Source organism: Ovis canadensis, chromosome 9 (genome assembly GCF_042477335.2).
Source record: "Ovis canadensis isolate MfBH-ARS-UI-01 breed Bighorn chromosome 9, ARS-UI_OviCan_v2, whole genome shotgun sequence".
Classification (NCBI taxonomy): domain Eukaryota; kingdom Metazoa; phylum Chordata; class Mammalia; order Artiodactyla; family Bovidae; genus Ovis; species Ovis canadensis.
The window spans coordinates 50,771,869-50,784,629 of record NC_091253.1 but is presented as its reverse complement, the minus strand read 5'-3'; the positions used below and the strand labels follow the sequence as shown (position 1 = coordinate 50,784,629).

At 37.3% G+C, this 12,761-nt stretch overlaps 1 protein-coding gene across 1 annotated transcript in view; it reads right to left on the bottom strand.

The window, feature by feature from the left end:
* The window catches only part of NKAIN3 (sodium/potassium transporting ATPase interacting 3), a 288,131-nt gene that overhangs the window by 238,094 nt on the left and 37,276 nt on the right, over positions 1-12,761 (bottom strand). Inside the window, exons 3-4 of the mRNA XM_069600342.1 lie at positions 10,893-11,030; positions 3,660-3,740 (exon numbers count right to left, since the gene is read on the bottom strand). Coding sequence (XP_069456443.1) covers positions 3,660-3,740; positions 10,893-11,030 — 219 coding nt within the window. The remainder of the gene's footprint in view (positions 1-3,659; positions 3,741-10,892; positions 11,031-12,761) is intronic.

Sequence of the window (12,761 nt, the reverse complement as noted above, 5' to 3'; positions counted from 1 at the left end):
CAGTATCTTCAAATGTAACAAATGAGTTGGGTTTTCATATTTGCATTCTGAATGGGTGCCTAGGAAGAAAAAAATGATTTCAAGTCTTGCGACTTCCAAAGAAGCAGCAATAACTTATTAATTGTACCCTTGGTGATCTTAAAGTACAGCATGAAAAACTGCCTTGGAGACTCCAAAGACGCATAAAGTTCCTCCCAGGGGGAGGAGGAGAGACAGCAGCAGAATCTAGCTACAGAAGTATTTCAAAAATGCTATTTACAAGTTGAAGGAAAGGGTTTAATTAATCGTATTACAGCTGCGAAGTTAATATGCAGATCTGAGGTCCTAGCACAAGGGACTGTTACATACTTTTTAAACAAGTCACTCAATCCTACATATTCCCCTTTAACAGCTCTTGCATAGTAATAAATATATGTCCCACAGGTTTGCAGAATGAGGACTGAGATGTCTGTTAATTTCTCACTAATAAGAAAGATGATGATGTTGATGGCAATTATAAAGAACCATTTTTGCTGAAACCTCACAATATTCCAAGATCCTTTCTAAGTTCTTTGTATGAATTACAAACAATTTCAACAACGTGGCATGCTGTAGCCCATGGGGTCACAAAGAGTCAGACACGACCTAGCGATTAAACAACAACAACAATAAAATTAATGCTGTGGTTTTTCCTCATTTTGCAGAAAAGGAAACTGAGATTTCAGTAGATTATAAAAGTACAGGCACTTTTGGTCACCTACCCACAGTCATCCCCAATCTCACCATACAGGCACACATTTCCTAAAACAGCACATTCATTTCCTTCAAGTTATCGAATCCAGGGAGAATGTCCAGGGAGACCCTCAGGACCACAGGGACAAAAGCATGATGCCAAGCAAAAGGAAATCTAAAGGTTGTGATCAACAGTCCCCATAAGAGGCCAGAGGTATGATCACCCATGGTCAGCGAGTACACTGTTAGTTTACAAGAATGGTTCAGTAGTGCCTGTCATTGGAATAACACCCAAATCCATAAAGGTGTTGTGGAAATTAAGCTGAATCTGATGTTTGGAGAAAGATTCATCACTTTTACAATGGACATTTTAGCCAAAAATCAAAGTAGAGTGAGGCTTTTATTAATCTGTCCAAGTATATAATTCCAAGAAATGACTTCATGAACTAGAAGGAGAGGGAGGACTCCGGAGAGTTAGTATATAAAGACGCACATGTGAACAAGGATTATTTTATGAAATGGCGTACAACCTGGGAAAATGGCAGAGGGGCCGGGGTTTATCAAGGGTCCTTAATGCTGCTCTATTTTTCAGAATAGATTCCCGACAGACTGGAATTGAGACTCACCTGTGGCTAGCCAGGGAGCAATTACCAAGCTTGGAAACAGGAAGCAGAAAGAGATCAACAGAAAACCTTTAGGCCTTTTGGAATTGTCTGTCTTTTTAATGATCTAGAATACTTGGTGGGCTGCTTAATGGCATTTGCCTGGGTCATAAAATGAGTAACTGGGACCTTACACCCACATTTTTAACTCTGAACCCAAAGAAATGAGGGGCAAAAAAATCCTTAATGTTTTTCAAGGATTCACATTGAAATTCATGTGAAATTCACATTCACATCATTCACATCCATGTTAGAAAGCCAGTTACAAGAAACAGTTCACAAAGGTCATCTTGGGCAGTAGAGAGAAATCAACTTTTGTGGGAAAAAGATACTATTATTTTAATTTAAATTTTTTTAAAAAAATCACATCATATTTGACGCCTACCTGAGTTTCTATTTGGTAACAATGCTAAACACTAAACAAACACTGATTACTATCATTATTGGTGATGCTGGTCCTGTTTTTATATTTCACAGAGACTTTTGGGATTCAGCGATTTACCTAAGGGCCCATGGTTTATAACTGCTACAGATAAGATTTGAATGAAAGACTTATGATTTGAAATTTAGTCTTTTTCAACATATTATGATGCCAGTTCCATAGAACAAATTTCCTATGGTCTAATTTATTCCAAACCAGTTAACAGAGAAGAAAATAAAAGATGATTTCCATCCAGTGAAATAAAAACATGATTTAAACTGACCATTCAAATCAAGAAACAGAAAATGTTATGGGTAGAAAAATGCTATGCTTAACTTATTATTCACAATTATTTTATTCATAATATTTGCATTTTAAATTACTGTATAATCTGCATGTTACAGATGATAACTGAGCACTGATTTAAGTCCTTTTTTCTGTCTTAGAAATTAGTGGTGAAATGCAATTAATAGCACAAATACTAAAGGTAGATGTTGGTGCATTTCTATGTAACTCAGTTTTAGGAATGTCATTTCTGGTTCCTGAATACATTTGCCAATGTAAGAAAATGATGACAAGTTCTAATTATAAAATTATTATAGTGTAGAACAATCAACTCTGAAGGTTCTAGAGAAAACCCTTCAGGGATCTTTGCTCTTAGCTACATCAAAAATTCTTTATTACCCTATGGACTTCAATGGAGCCTAACAATTCTAAAAGTCTCTGTGCTGGTCAAGGCAAATGTTTCTAAGATCTAAACCACAAATGCTACTTAAAGAAAATCTGACATTATTATGCAACAATAGAATAAGTTGGCACAGAGATAGTTGAAAACAAGAAACCTAGAAAAATAGGTTAAAACTTTCTTATTCTTTTTGTAATTATACTGTTAAGTTTCTTCTCTATGATTTCAAATGACAACTGCACTGGTTTATGAGAAAAATACGTAAGAAACATAACGAGAAGTTTAACCTAAGGTGCTCTTCCATTTGGGTGGTAATCAAAAGCTGGTTCTGCAACAGTCATAATGAAAATTGTGTGCTTTGCTGACATGAGTTCTAGACAGACAGAAATAACATTTGTATCATGTTGCATAAAGACAAGTCTGATCAGGATTCACAGAGTTAACACACTGATGTACATAGTTGTTAGTAAACATATGCTCCCTCTAAATATAATGAGGATTTCCTTCTCTGTCAAACTTTTTTCTCAGAATTGATATTCAAGCAAAGATGGCAACTTGCTATTCATATCTGCTACATTTTGGTCAATCCCTTTCCCCACTTTAAACACAAGAATGTTTAAAGCCATTTTTTCACTTAACATTTGGGGCTTGTGGTCACTGGGATGAGAGGCTTTTTAAAACTGGACATGAGTCTGTACTGGAAGCTGAGTCCCACTGCAGCTTAGCAAACTAAATTATAAAGCTATTGTTTTGGAGTTTCATTGTTATTAACATGCTTCCAAGGTCATTCTTTCCTAAATGATATCCAAACTCTTTTTTGAATAGTATTCCATTTGTAACATTGTTTTGATTATTATATACACTTAGTATTCCATTTGCAATGCTGCTTAGGTTACTGTATATTGCATATTTATTAGTATGCCATTTGTAAAGTTGCTCTGATTACTATATATACTTAGTATTCCATTTGTAATGCTGCTTAAGTTACTGTGTATGTGCATATATATTAGTATTCCATTTTTAATGTTATTTAGATTGTTACATATACTTAGTATTTCATTTGTAATATATGTACACTGTAAAGATGTATATATATTAGTATTCCATTTGTAATGTTACTTAGATTATTTATTAAGTGTACTCTTTTTAAAAGTGTACTTTAAAACCATCATGAACTTACCTTAGAGAGCCCACCTACTTCCAAATAGAAGCAGATAATAAACACATTCCAGGTGACCCAGAGGGCAGTCCATACTGTATACTGGAAAGAAAGGGTAGGGAGGGGAGAGAAAAAGAAGAAAAATGTGGAGATGAAAGGAATGTATATTCAATAAGTCAATAATAAAAATGTCAATAAATCTGTCTTCTGGGATGAAACAGGGCATGCTCAGAAGAGTGCCCCTTATGGGGTCCCCTAAGATTCTAGAAATTAAAAATCCAATAGTTTCCACTGCTTTCAGTAGATGTCAATAAAACTAGATTTATTTTGAAAGTGCTTTGCTGGCTTGCAGATGCAAGTGAAATCCAAGTGCTGATTTGATTTCTGTTTTCTGAGTACTAACTTTTCCAAGGATACAATTATGCAAATTTTCTGTGGGCTATCTAGTCAGCTAGTCAGTCATGTTCAACTTTTTATGACCCCACGGACTGTAGCCCACCAGGATCTGTTCATGGGGTTCTCCAGGGAAGAATACTGGAGCGGGCTGCCATTCCCTCCTCCAGGGGATCTTCCAATCCAGGGATCAAACCTGGGTCTCCCTCATTGCAGGCAGATTCTTTACCACCTTAGCAATCAAGGAAGCCCATCTAATCAGCTAGCTAGCTTTGAGTTACAATATTAAATCATCATGGTCTTAGGAATATTAGTCAAAACCCTTCACTTCCATATTACTGAATGAGAATCATGTGGAAAAATGGATATGTGGAGTAAAATTAATCAACTTTCAACTGTTGGACTATTTTATTGAATGGAATGTATGCCCCTAATATAACGATAGGCTATAACATGAGCATGTAAAATATTTTTTGAAAGCATAGAAATTAATAACTAGGATTGCTGCTGCTGCTGCTAAGTCGTTTCAGTCCGAGCGTGCAACCCCTTAGATGGCAGCCCACCAGGCTTCCCCATCCCTGGGATTTTCCAGGCAAGAACACTGGAGTGGGTTGCCATTTCCTTGTCCAATGCATGAAAGTGAAAAGTGAAAGTGAAGTCACTCAGTCGTGTCCGACTCTTAGCAACCCCATGGACTACAGCCTACCAGGCTCCTCCGTCCATGGGATTTTCCAGGCAAGAGCACTAGAGTGGGGTGCCATTGCTGTCTCCAAATACCTAGGATTAAGGATGAGCAAATAAGCAACATATTTCCATAATGGGAAAATACCTTCCAATTACATCCCCAAACTCTCTAAACATGCCAGCCTTATTGATTAATTGGTTTTATAAATGTACTATGTATTAGGAAATGCCTTTCTCAAGAGTATTAGTCAGACTGAATTAAGGTAACCTCAGATCAAGACTCATCAAAGGAGATGGTCTTAGGGTTCAGTTCATCCAGTCACTTTCTTTTTCTTTTTTAAATTTTTTATTTTTAATTGGAGGATAATTGCTTTACAATGTTGTGTTGATTTCTGCTGTACAACAACGTGACTCAGCTGTAAGTATACATATATCCCCTCCCTCCTTAGCCTCCCTCTCACTCACCACCCATCCTGCCCTTCTAGGTCATCACAGAGCACGGAGCTGAGCTCCCTGCGTCATACAGCAGCTTCACATTAGCTGTTCACACATGGCAGTGCAGGCATGTCAATGCTCCTCTCTCACTTCGTCCCACCCTCTTCTTCCCCGCTGTGTTCACAAGTCTGTTCTCTTCATCTGCATCTTTATTCCTGGCCTGTATATAGGTTCATCTGTACCATTCTTCCAGATTTCGTATACACGCATTGATATATGATATTTGTTTTTCTCTTTCTGCATCCAGTCACTTTCTCAAGCAGACAAAGACACTAAGGTCTGGAAAACTGACATATAGGACAGCTTGAATGAGGAAGGAATTTGCCACAGCAGCACAATGAATACACCAAGTACAATGGGTTCTCACTCATTTTACTTTACCACAAAAATCTATGAAATCGTAAATAGCCATACTAATTCAAGTATTGCTCTTTACTGTTAAATCGTGATAAATAGTGAAATAACTTATTGTTAATATTAAACTAAGTACTAAAATGATTTATTAATATCAGTTTCTTCTATGCTCTGCCAAATAATAGGCTCATGAATTTTAAACACTATAAAACAGCCATATCCTTACTAGAAACCTTATCAGAAGCTTTTAAATTTTTTTCTAAAATTCAATTTACATTTTTTAGCTTTATCATTTATGATTTTTAAAGAGTAATACATTTATAATAATGAGTTAAGTCTCCAAAATCACTAGAACTATAGAGGAGTTGGAAAATATGCCAAAAAGTTAACATCAGTTAAAATGTACATTGAGGTTTTTGGTATTTGCAGATACTGTTGATCTGCTGATATTTTCTGTTAAAGAGTCTTCCAGTGTGAGTGGGTAGTAGATGTTTTCTTAAAAATGCACCAAATGCATTGAAATGCACTTTTCTGATCCACAAAATATTCTTGTGAAAACTTAAAATAGCTAACCTACATCTTCAATGTATGCTTTTTGCAAACTGATAAAGTCATAAAACCACAACAAATTTTTAAAGATGTTACTAATAAGATGGCACCTGGTATTGGACAGTTTTCATTCTACATAAGTCTAATTATGAAGATAATGAGTAAAAGAGCAGTGCAGACCACTAAGTCATGAGGAAAAATCTAGGGACAAAGGTTAAGGGGAGGAGATAAAATAAAGCAGGACTAAAGTAAGAAAATGAAACAAATTAACTGCAAAACCACATAGTTCTTAATTATTAGGACTGCAAACCTACACCCCAAGTATTCTTTTAGAAAAGTAAATCAACTCAGAGTTACAGAAAATGCATATTGAGGCAAATCTATTTAAAGTCAAAGCACAAACTTCATGACAGAAGTGTATTCTGATACACCACAAGTTGTACTATTGATATCACTTCTGAACATTCAAAGATAAATTGATCAGGCTGAGTACTATAGATTCCAACTGTCAGCTCTGAAATTCCTAACAATAACAACAGTTATTACTGAGCTGCTTTCTATTGTTCCTTTCTAAGAACTTTACATAGATTAAGTCATTCAGTCATCACACTAAGACCAAGGTAGAGAAGTAATCATTTGATCATGTAGTTAGTGTCAGACTTGGGACAGGCACTCTGGCAAGAGCTGGAGTGCTCAGGCATCATGACTCCAGAGCTGGAGTGCTTAGACATCACATGACTCCAGAGCTTGAGTGCTTAGACATCAAATGATAAGCTTCATTTGAAAAAATTTTAGGAAAAGGACTACAGGTTAATTTGCAAGTTAACACTTTCCCAAATTTTCCATTTTATCAAATGATCAATTCGCCAATTTTTCAAAAATGTACTTCATTCATATGTATTTTATAACCAGTTACATTTTTGAAATGATTTCTTTTTTATTTTGCTATTAATGTGTCATGCATTATATAGACATCGGGATTTTTAAAAGTAATATTGTAAGTTTCTTTATTCTAATACATTGGCCTGTTGAGAACAAAGAATATCTATATGCTTGAATTTTGGATTGCTTTGAGATGGAAGCTTTATACCTCAGTGTGCACCGGAGACCCAAATCTGTACACAGGGGAAAAAGGAAGGATAACACAGCCAAAGGAATTTTGCTGAGGTAGAAAGTATCAGGACAACATATGGTATAAGATACTGGCTATCCTCCTTGTCATCTTTTTGATGAGGACTAATTTCTTTTTAGGATTTCCCTGGTGGCTCAGTGGTAAAGAATCTGCCTGCTAATGGAGACACAGGTTTGATCCCTGGTCCCAGAAGATCCCTTGGAGAAAGAAATTGTAATCCACTACAGTATTCTTGCCTGGAAATCTCATGGACAGAGGAGCCTGGTGGGCTAGAGTCCACGGGGTTGCAAAGAGTAGGTCACAATTTAGTGACTGAACAACAACAAACTTATTTATGCAATTGAACCTAGAATTTTTAAAAAAGAGATACATTCCATTTTAAACAAATATCTTTTGGTCACCATGGAGTATGCCTACAAACTCAGACAGTCACGCAGATATACCTGCAGTATAGAAGACGTAACTTCTCAAAGTAAAGAAACATTCACTCTGCATAATCATTTATCCATCTATTTACCCATCATCTCTATATAATCTATCAACTATTTATCTATCCTACTTTGCTTATGTTCAGTACACCTACTTTAAATCCTAATTTAATTAGGACAGTGCCTATAAAGATGAAAAACCATTTATGTTGTTCTATGTGGCTTCCAGGATATTGCATAGTTTTATGAGGATATTTCAGCATTTTTTAATTGAAATGAACTTTAGAAGTCTCCTAGTATATTTTTTTTCTCATTGAGCAATTAGTCTATAACTCAGACTACTTTATTTTTTACTTCCCAAGCTTGTTTTTCATTTACCAAGAAGACCATTCATTAATTCATTCACATGTGTATCAGTTAGATACAGTAGTATACACAATTGGAGAAGGCATGGCATCCCACTCCAGTACTCTTGCCTGGAAAATCCCATGGACGGAGGAGCCGGGTGGGCTGCAGTCCGTGGGGTCGCTAAGAGTCGGACACGAATGAGCGACTTCACTTTCACTTTTCACTTTCATGCATTGGAGAAGGAAATGGCAACCCACTCCAGTGTTCTTGCCTGGAGAATCCCAGGGATGGGGGACCCCGTGGGCTGCCATCTACGGGGTTGCACACAGTCAGACACGACTGAAGCAACTTAACAGCAGCAGCAGCAGTATATACAATATGTTATGCTTATTGTTTTAAAAAAAGGATCTGTTTCTTGCTCAGTTATTGTTCTAACAGTTTTTGGAGTTTAGTATTCATGTCCAGGGAGATTTAAATCTGAGACCATTGGATATGAACCTAATACTCTTAATTGCCATTCTGAACAGTAACTCTGGGGGAAGATTTATGATGACATAGTAGGGATATTTCCCTGTGTACAGAGTGCATGTGTGTTCAGTCGTGTCTGACTCTTTGTGACCCTTTGGACTGTATATAGCCTGCCAGGCACCTCTGTCCATGGGATCTTCTAGGCAACAATACTGGAGTGGATTGCCATTTCTTCCTCCTGGGTATTTTTCTGACCCACGGATCGAACCCATGTCTCCTGTGTCTCCTGCATTGGCAGGCAGATTCTTTACCAGCTGAGTCATCTGGGAAGCCCCGTATTTCGCTGTATAATAATTCAAATGAAAGGAAGTTGCAGTTCTTTGGATGTGGACCTTTGTATAAAAGTCCAAAGGACTAACTTATGGACGTAGCATACTTACTTGTTTTTTTTTTCTTTCCTCTTTTTTTTTTAATTTTTAAAGGAAGTTTTGGGTTACTTTTAATTCCAGTGTTAATCTGTATTCAAAAAATATCAAGTTAGCTATCATTTCTGCCTTTAAAGTAATATAAAACTTCTTGATTAAGTTATTATCCATGAAATAATAAAGATTTAAATAATTCTAGGGCAGAATCCGGAGAAGGCGATGGCACCCCACTCCAGTACTCGTGCCTGGAAAATCCCACGGACGGAGGAGCCTGGTAGGCTGCAGTCCATGGGTCACAAAGAGTCAGACACAACTGAAGCGACTTAGCAGCAGCAGCAAGGCAGAATCTCGGGGCTTCCTAGCTGGCACTAATGGTAAAGAAAACACCTGCCAATCCAGGAGATGCAAGAGATGCGTGTGTGATCCCCGGGTCAGGAAGATCCCTGGAGGAGGAAATGGCAATCCACTCCAGTATTCCTGCCTGGAGAATTCCATGGACAGAGGAGCCTGGTGGGCTACAGTCCACGGGGTCACGAAGAGTCAGGCACAACTGAGCGACTGAGCACACACAGACTCCGGTAAGAGTTTAATATTATGCATACTAAAGTCTTCCATGCTGCAAGTCCAACTCTGTGAAACATCTTTCTAGTAGATCATACAGTGGCGTTGCAAAGGTTCTCTTTCAGGAAGAAGAATAAAGCAGGCATTGTTTAGCCCTTGCAGTCAGCCAAGGGACAGAAATGCTCTCCTGTACCCGGGTGGCAAGTTTGAGCACAGGGTCTGCTGTGAGCTGGCTATCTTCACCTCTGTGTGATGCAATGAAAGATACTCCCAAAGCGAGTTTTGAGACTCAGAAAGTTGATGCATTTATAGAAAAAATTATAACTTTTTTCTTTTTGATAGGTGTGATTGAATTAAACCAAAACAGGAAGATGGCATGCTGCTAAGTCTTTTGGTTTTCTTCTAGTGACGCAATCACTCGCATTGCAAGAAAATATTCACTAATTCTACTGAACACCATATATTTTTTCAGGTTCAGTGAGCATTTTAGAGTGTGTTACTCCTCATTACAATTGCTTACATTTGCTTGGTATTTCTCACAACCTTCTTATACATACATGTAGCCTAAAATATTCCCCTCTAGAAAAGAGAACTAATTACTGAAAATAACTTCCAGTCAAATGTGGAGCACAGATTAAATTCCTTATTAAATTTTTCTACAATGGAGGGTGTGCTGACCATGTATGTGGTAGTTTGGAGCATGTGTTTGTTTCAAATTTATCATCACAAAGTTGAGAAATGTTTAGCAATATATAGTACACTGTAAATTAGGGAAAAAGTATGAAAAAAAGGTGGCTCAGATGGTAAAGAATCTGCCTGCAATGCAGGAAACCGGGGTTTGATCCTTGGGTTGGGAAGATCCCCTGGAAACGGGAATGGCTACCACTCCAGTATTCTGGCCTGGAGAATTCGATGGACTCTGTAGTCCATGGGGTTGCAAAGAGTCAGACATGACTGAACGACTTTCACTTCACTTCATGAAATAAATGCACATGCATTCATTACATCAGTTAAAACTAAACAGCTTTTTAATCAGTTAGTAAATAGTTATGGCTAGGCAAGTTTGCTTTTTAGTGTTAGTGACACACGTGATTGAAATGATAGCTAATGCACATTTACATATCATCTAACATCAAGACCACAGGTCATCCTCTACTGAAACTCGCCTTAAATTCCCTTGTGAATCTTGATCTCAGTTACACTATGCATCTCACACTCACAGTCACGTTGTTTGCCTTCGTTGTAAACGTTCACTGAGCCTTCTTCCCCACAGATAATCATCTCTCCACAGAATTCAGTAATGAAGGCCAGTACAGCCAAGCCATATTATATCAGAAAGAACAACTGAAATAATTTTCTTCTTCTCCTAACAGTTTTGCAGCGTTATATGAAAACACAAGTTAAAAATAAGACTTACCACCACAATATATCGAGGTCTGTACTGAATGGTTCCAAACAAACCCAATATGACGACAATTATATGCAGAAAATTGCCAAGAATGGGCGCCCACTGGAAGCCAAGGAAGTCAAAGATCTGCCTCTCTAATGCTGAGAGCTGCAACAAAGCAAAGAGAGTCCATGAGTATATAACCTGTGCACCATCAGACCACATCAACGTTGGCTTCACTAAGATTGTGTCACCCATCTCATGTACCACTTTATGCAACACCTCAGAAAATATACTAAAATTACTTTGAATATCAGAACTTCAACTAGAAATAGATTTTAAGCCTTTCTGGAGCGCTAGAGATATATTCCTGAAATCCTTTTCTATAGTAGTAAATCTTTTATGATATCATATCTTCTAATATTAACCTATCACTATTTTTGGTAAAATGACTAGCTTAGCTATAACATACTTAGAACAGTAACTCTAGGATTCAATGCCAGTACTATTAATATTTAGGAAAACAAACAAACAAAAATAACAAAAACTACCCCCAATTCTACCTTCCTATGTAAAATATGAATTATCAAATCTTTGTTTTTTCTTTCCTTTCTTTAGATTGTCATTGATTATAATGGCTAGCCACTTTTTCAAAATGAAGCTTATTTATTTACTTTTGACTTATTTACATTAATGATGATAACTACTTTTTCAAAATGAGCTTACTTATTTATATACTTTAGCTCCCAATCTAACACTGGAGTTTCATAGCTCCTTTGAATGACATTTTATGAGACAATATATTTACATGAAAATTCATCTTCAGTTAGGTATGTGTGTGTTTGTTGCTCAGTCGTGTCTAACTCTTTGCGACCCCATGAACTGTAGCCCAGCAGCCTTCTCTGTCCATGGAATTCTCCAAGCAAGAATACTGGAGTGGATTGCCATTCCCTTCTACAGAGGAACTTCCCAACCTAAGGATCGAACCCTGGTCTCCTGCATTGCAGGCAGATTCTTTACCATTTGAGCTACTGCTGCTGCTGCTGCTAAGTCGCTTCAGTCGTGTCCGACTCTGTGCAACCCCATAGATGGCAGCCCGCCAGGCTCCTCTCTCCCTGGGATTCTCCAGGCAAGAATACTGGAGTGGGTTGCCATTTCCTTCTCCAATGCATGCACGCATGCTAAGGCGCTTCAGTCGTGTCTGACTCTGTGCGACACTACGGACCGCAGCTCATCAGGCTCCTCTGTCCACGGGATTCTCTAGGCAAGAATACTGGAGTGGGTTGCCATTTCCTTCTCCATTTGAGCTATAGGGAAGTACTATTCAATTAGGTATAATCCTTTCTAAATACCCAGATAAAAATTATAGGGTAATGACAATTTTACACATGTCACAGTTTATTATATTTGCATTAGATACAATTACATTTTTAAGCAATTCTAAAATATACTAAAGTATACACTCATACTCTTTAGGATGAAACAGATGAATTTCACATAGTCCAGTGAATGTCAACAATGTCATTATAATGTACAAATAACATTTATTATGCTTTATATCTAGAAATTTTATAATCACACCTGCTGTGTTTGGACATGGATCTTAATACATTTGAAGCATTCTTCTACATTAACTTTGATAAAATAGTAATTCTGAGAAAATTACCCACTGATCAACCATCCTGCCGGCACTAGAAACTGCAGGTCTGAAAAGAAAATGGTACCCTAGGTATTTGTTTTTAGTTATGTGGCACGTGTATGCCTGAATAACTTTAATTTCCTTGGACATAAAGAAATGTCCTCTATCCAGGAAGCTGAATTTACCTTGGTTTAGATCCACCTTCAATAAGATGTGAAGGAGAAAGAGAAATGAGCAAATACCTCAAGACAACCACACCA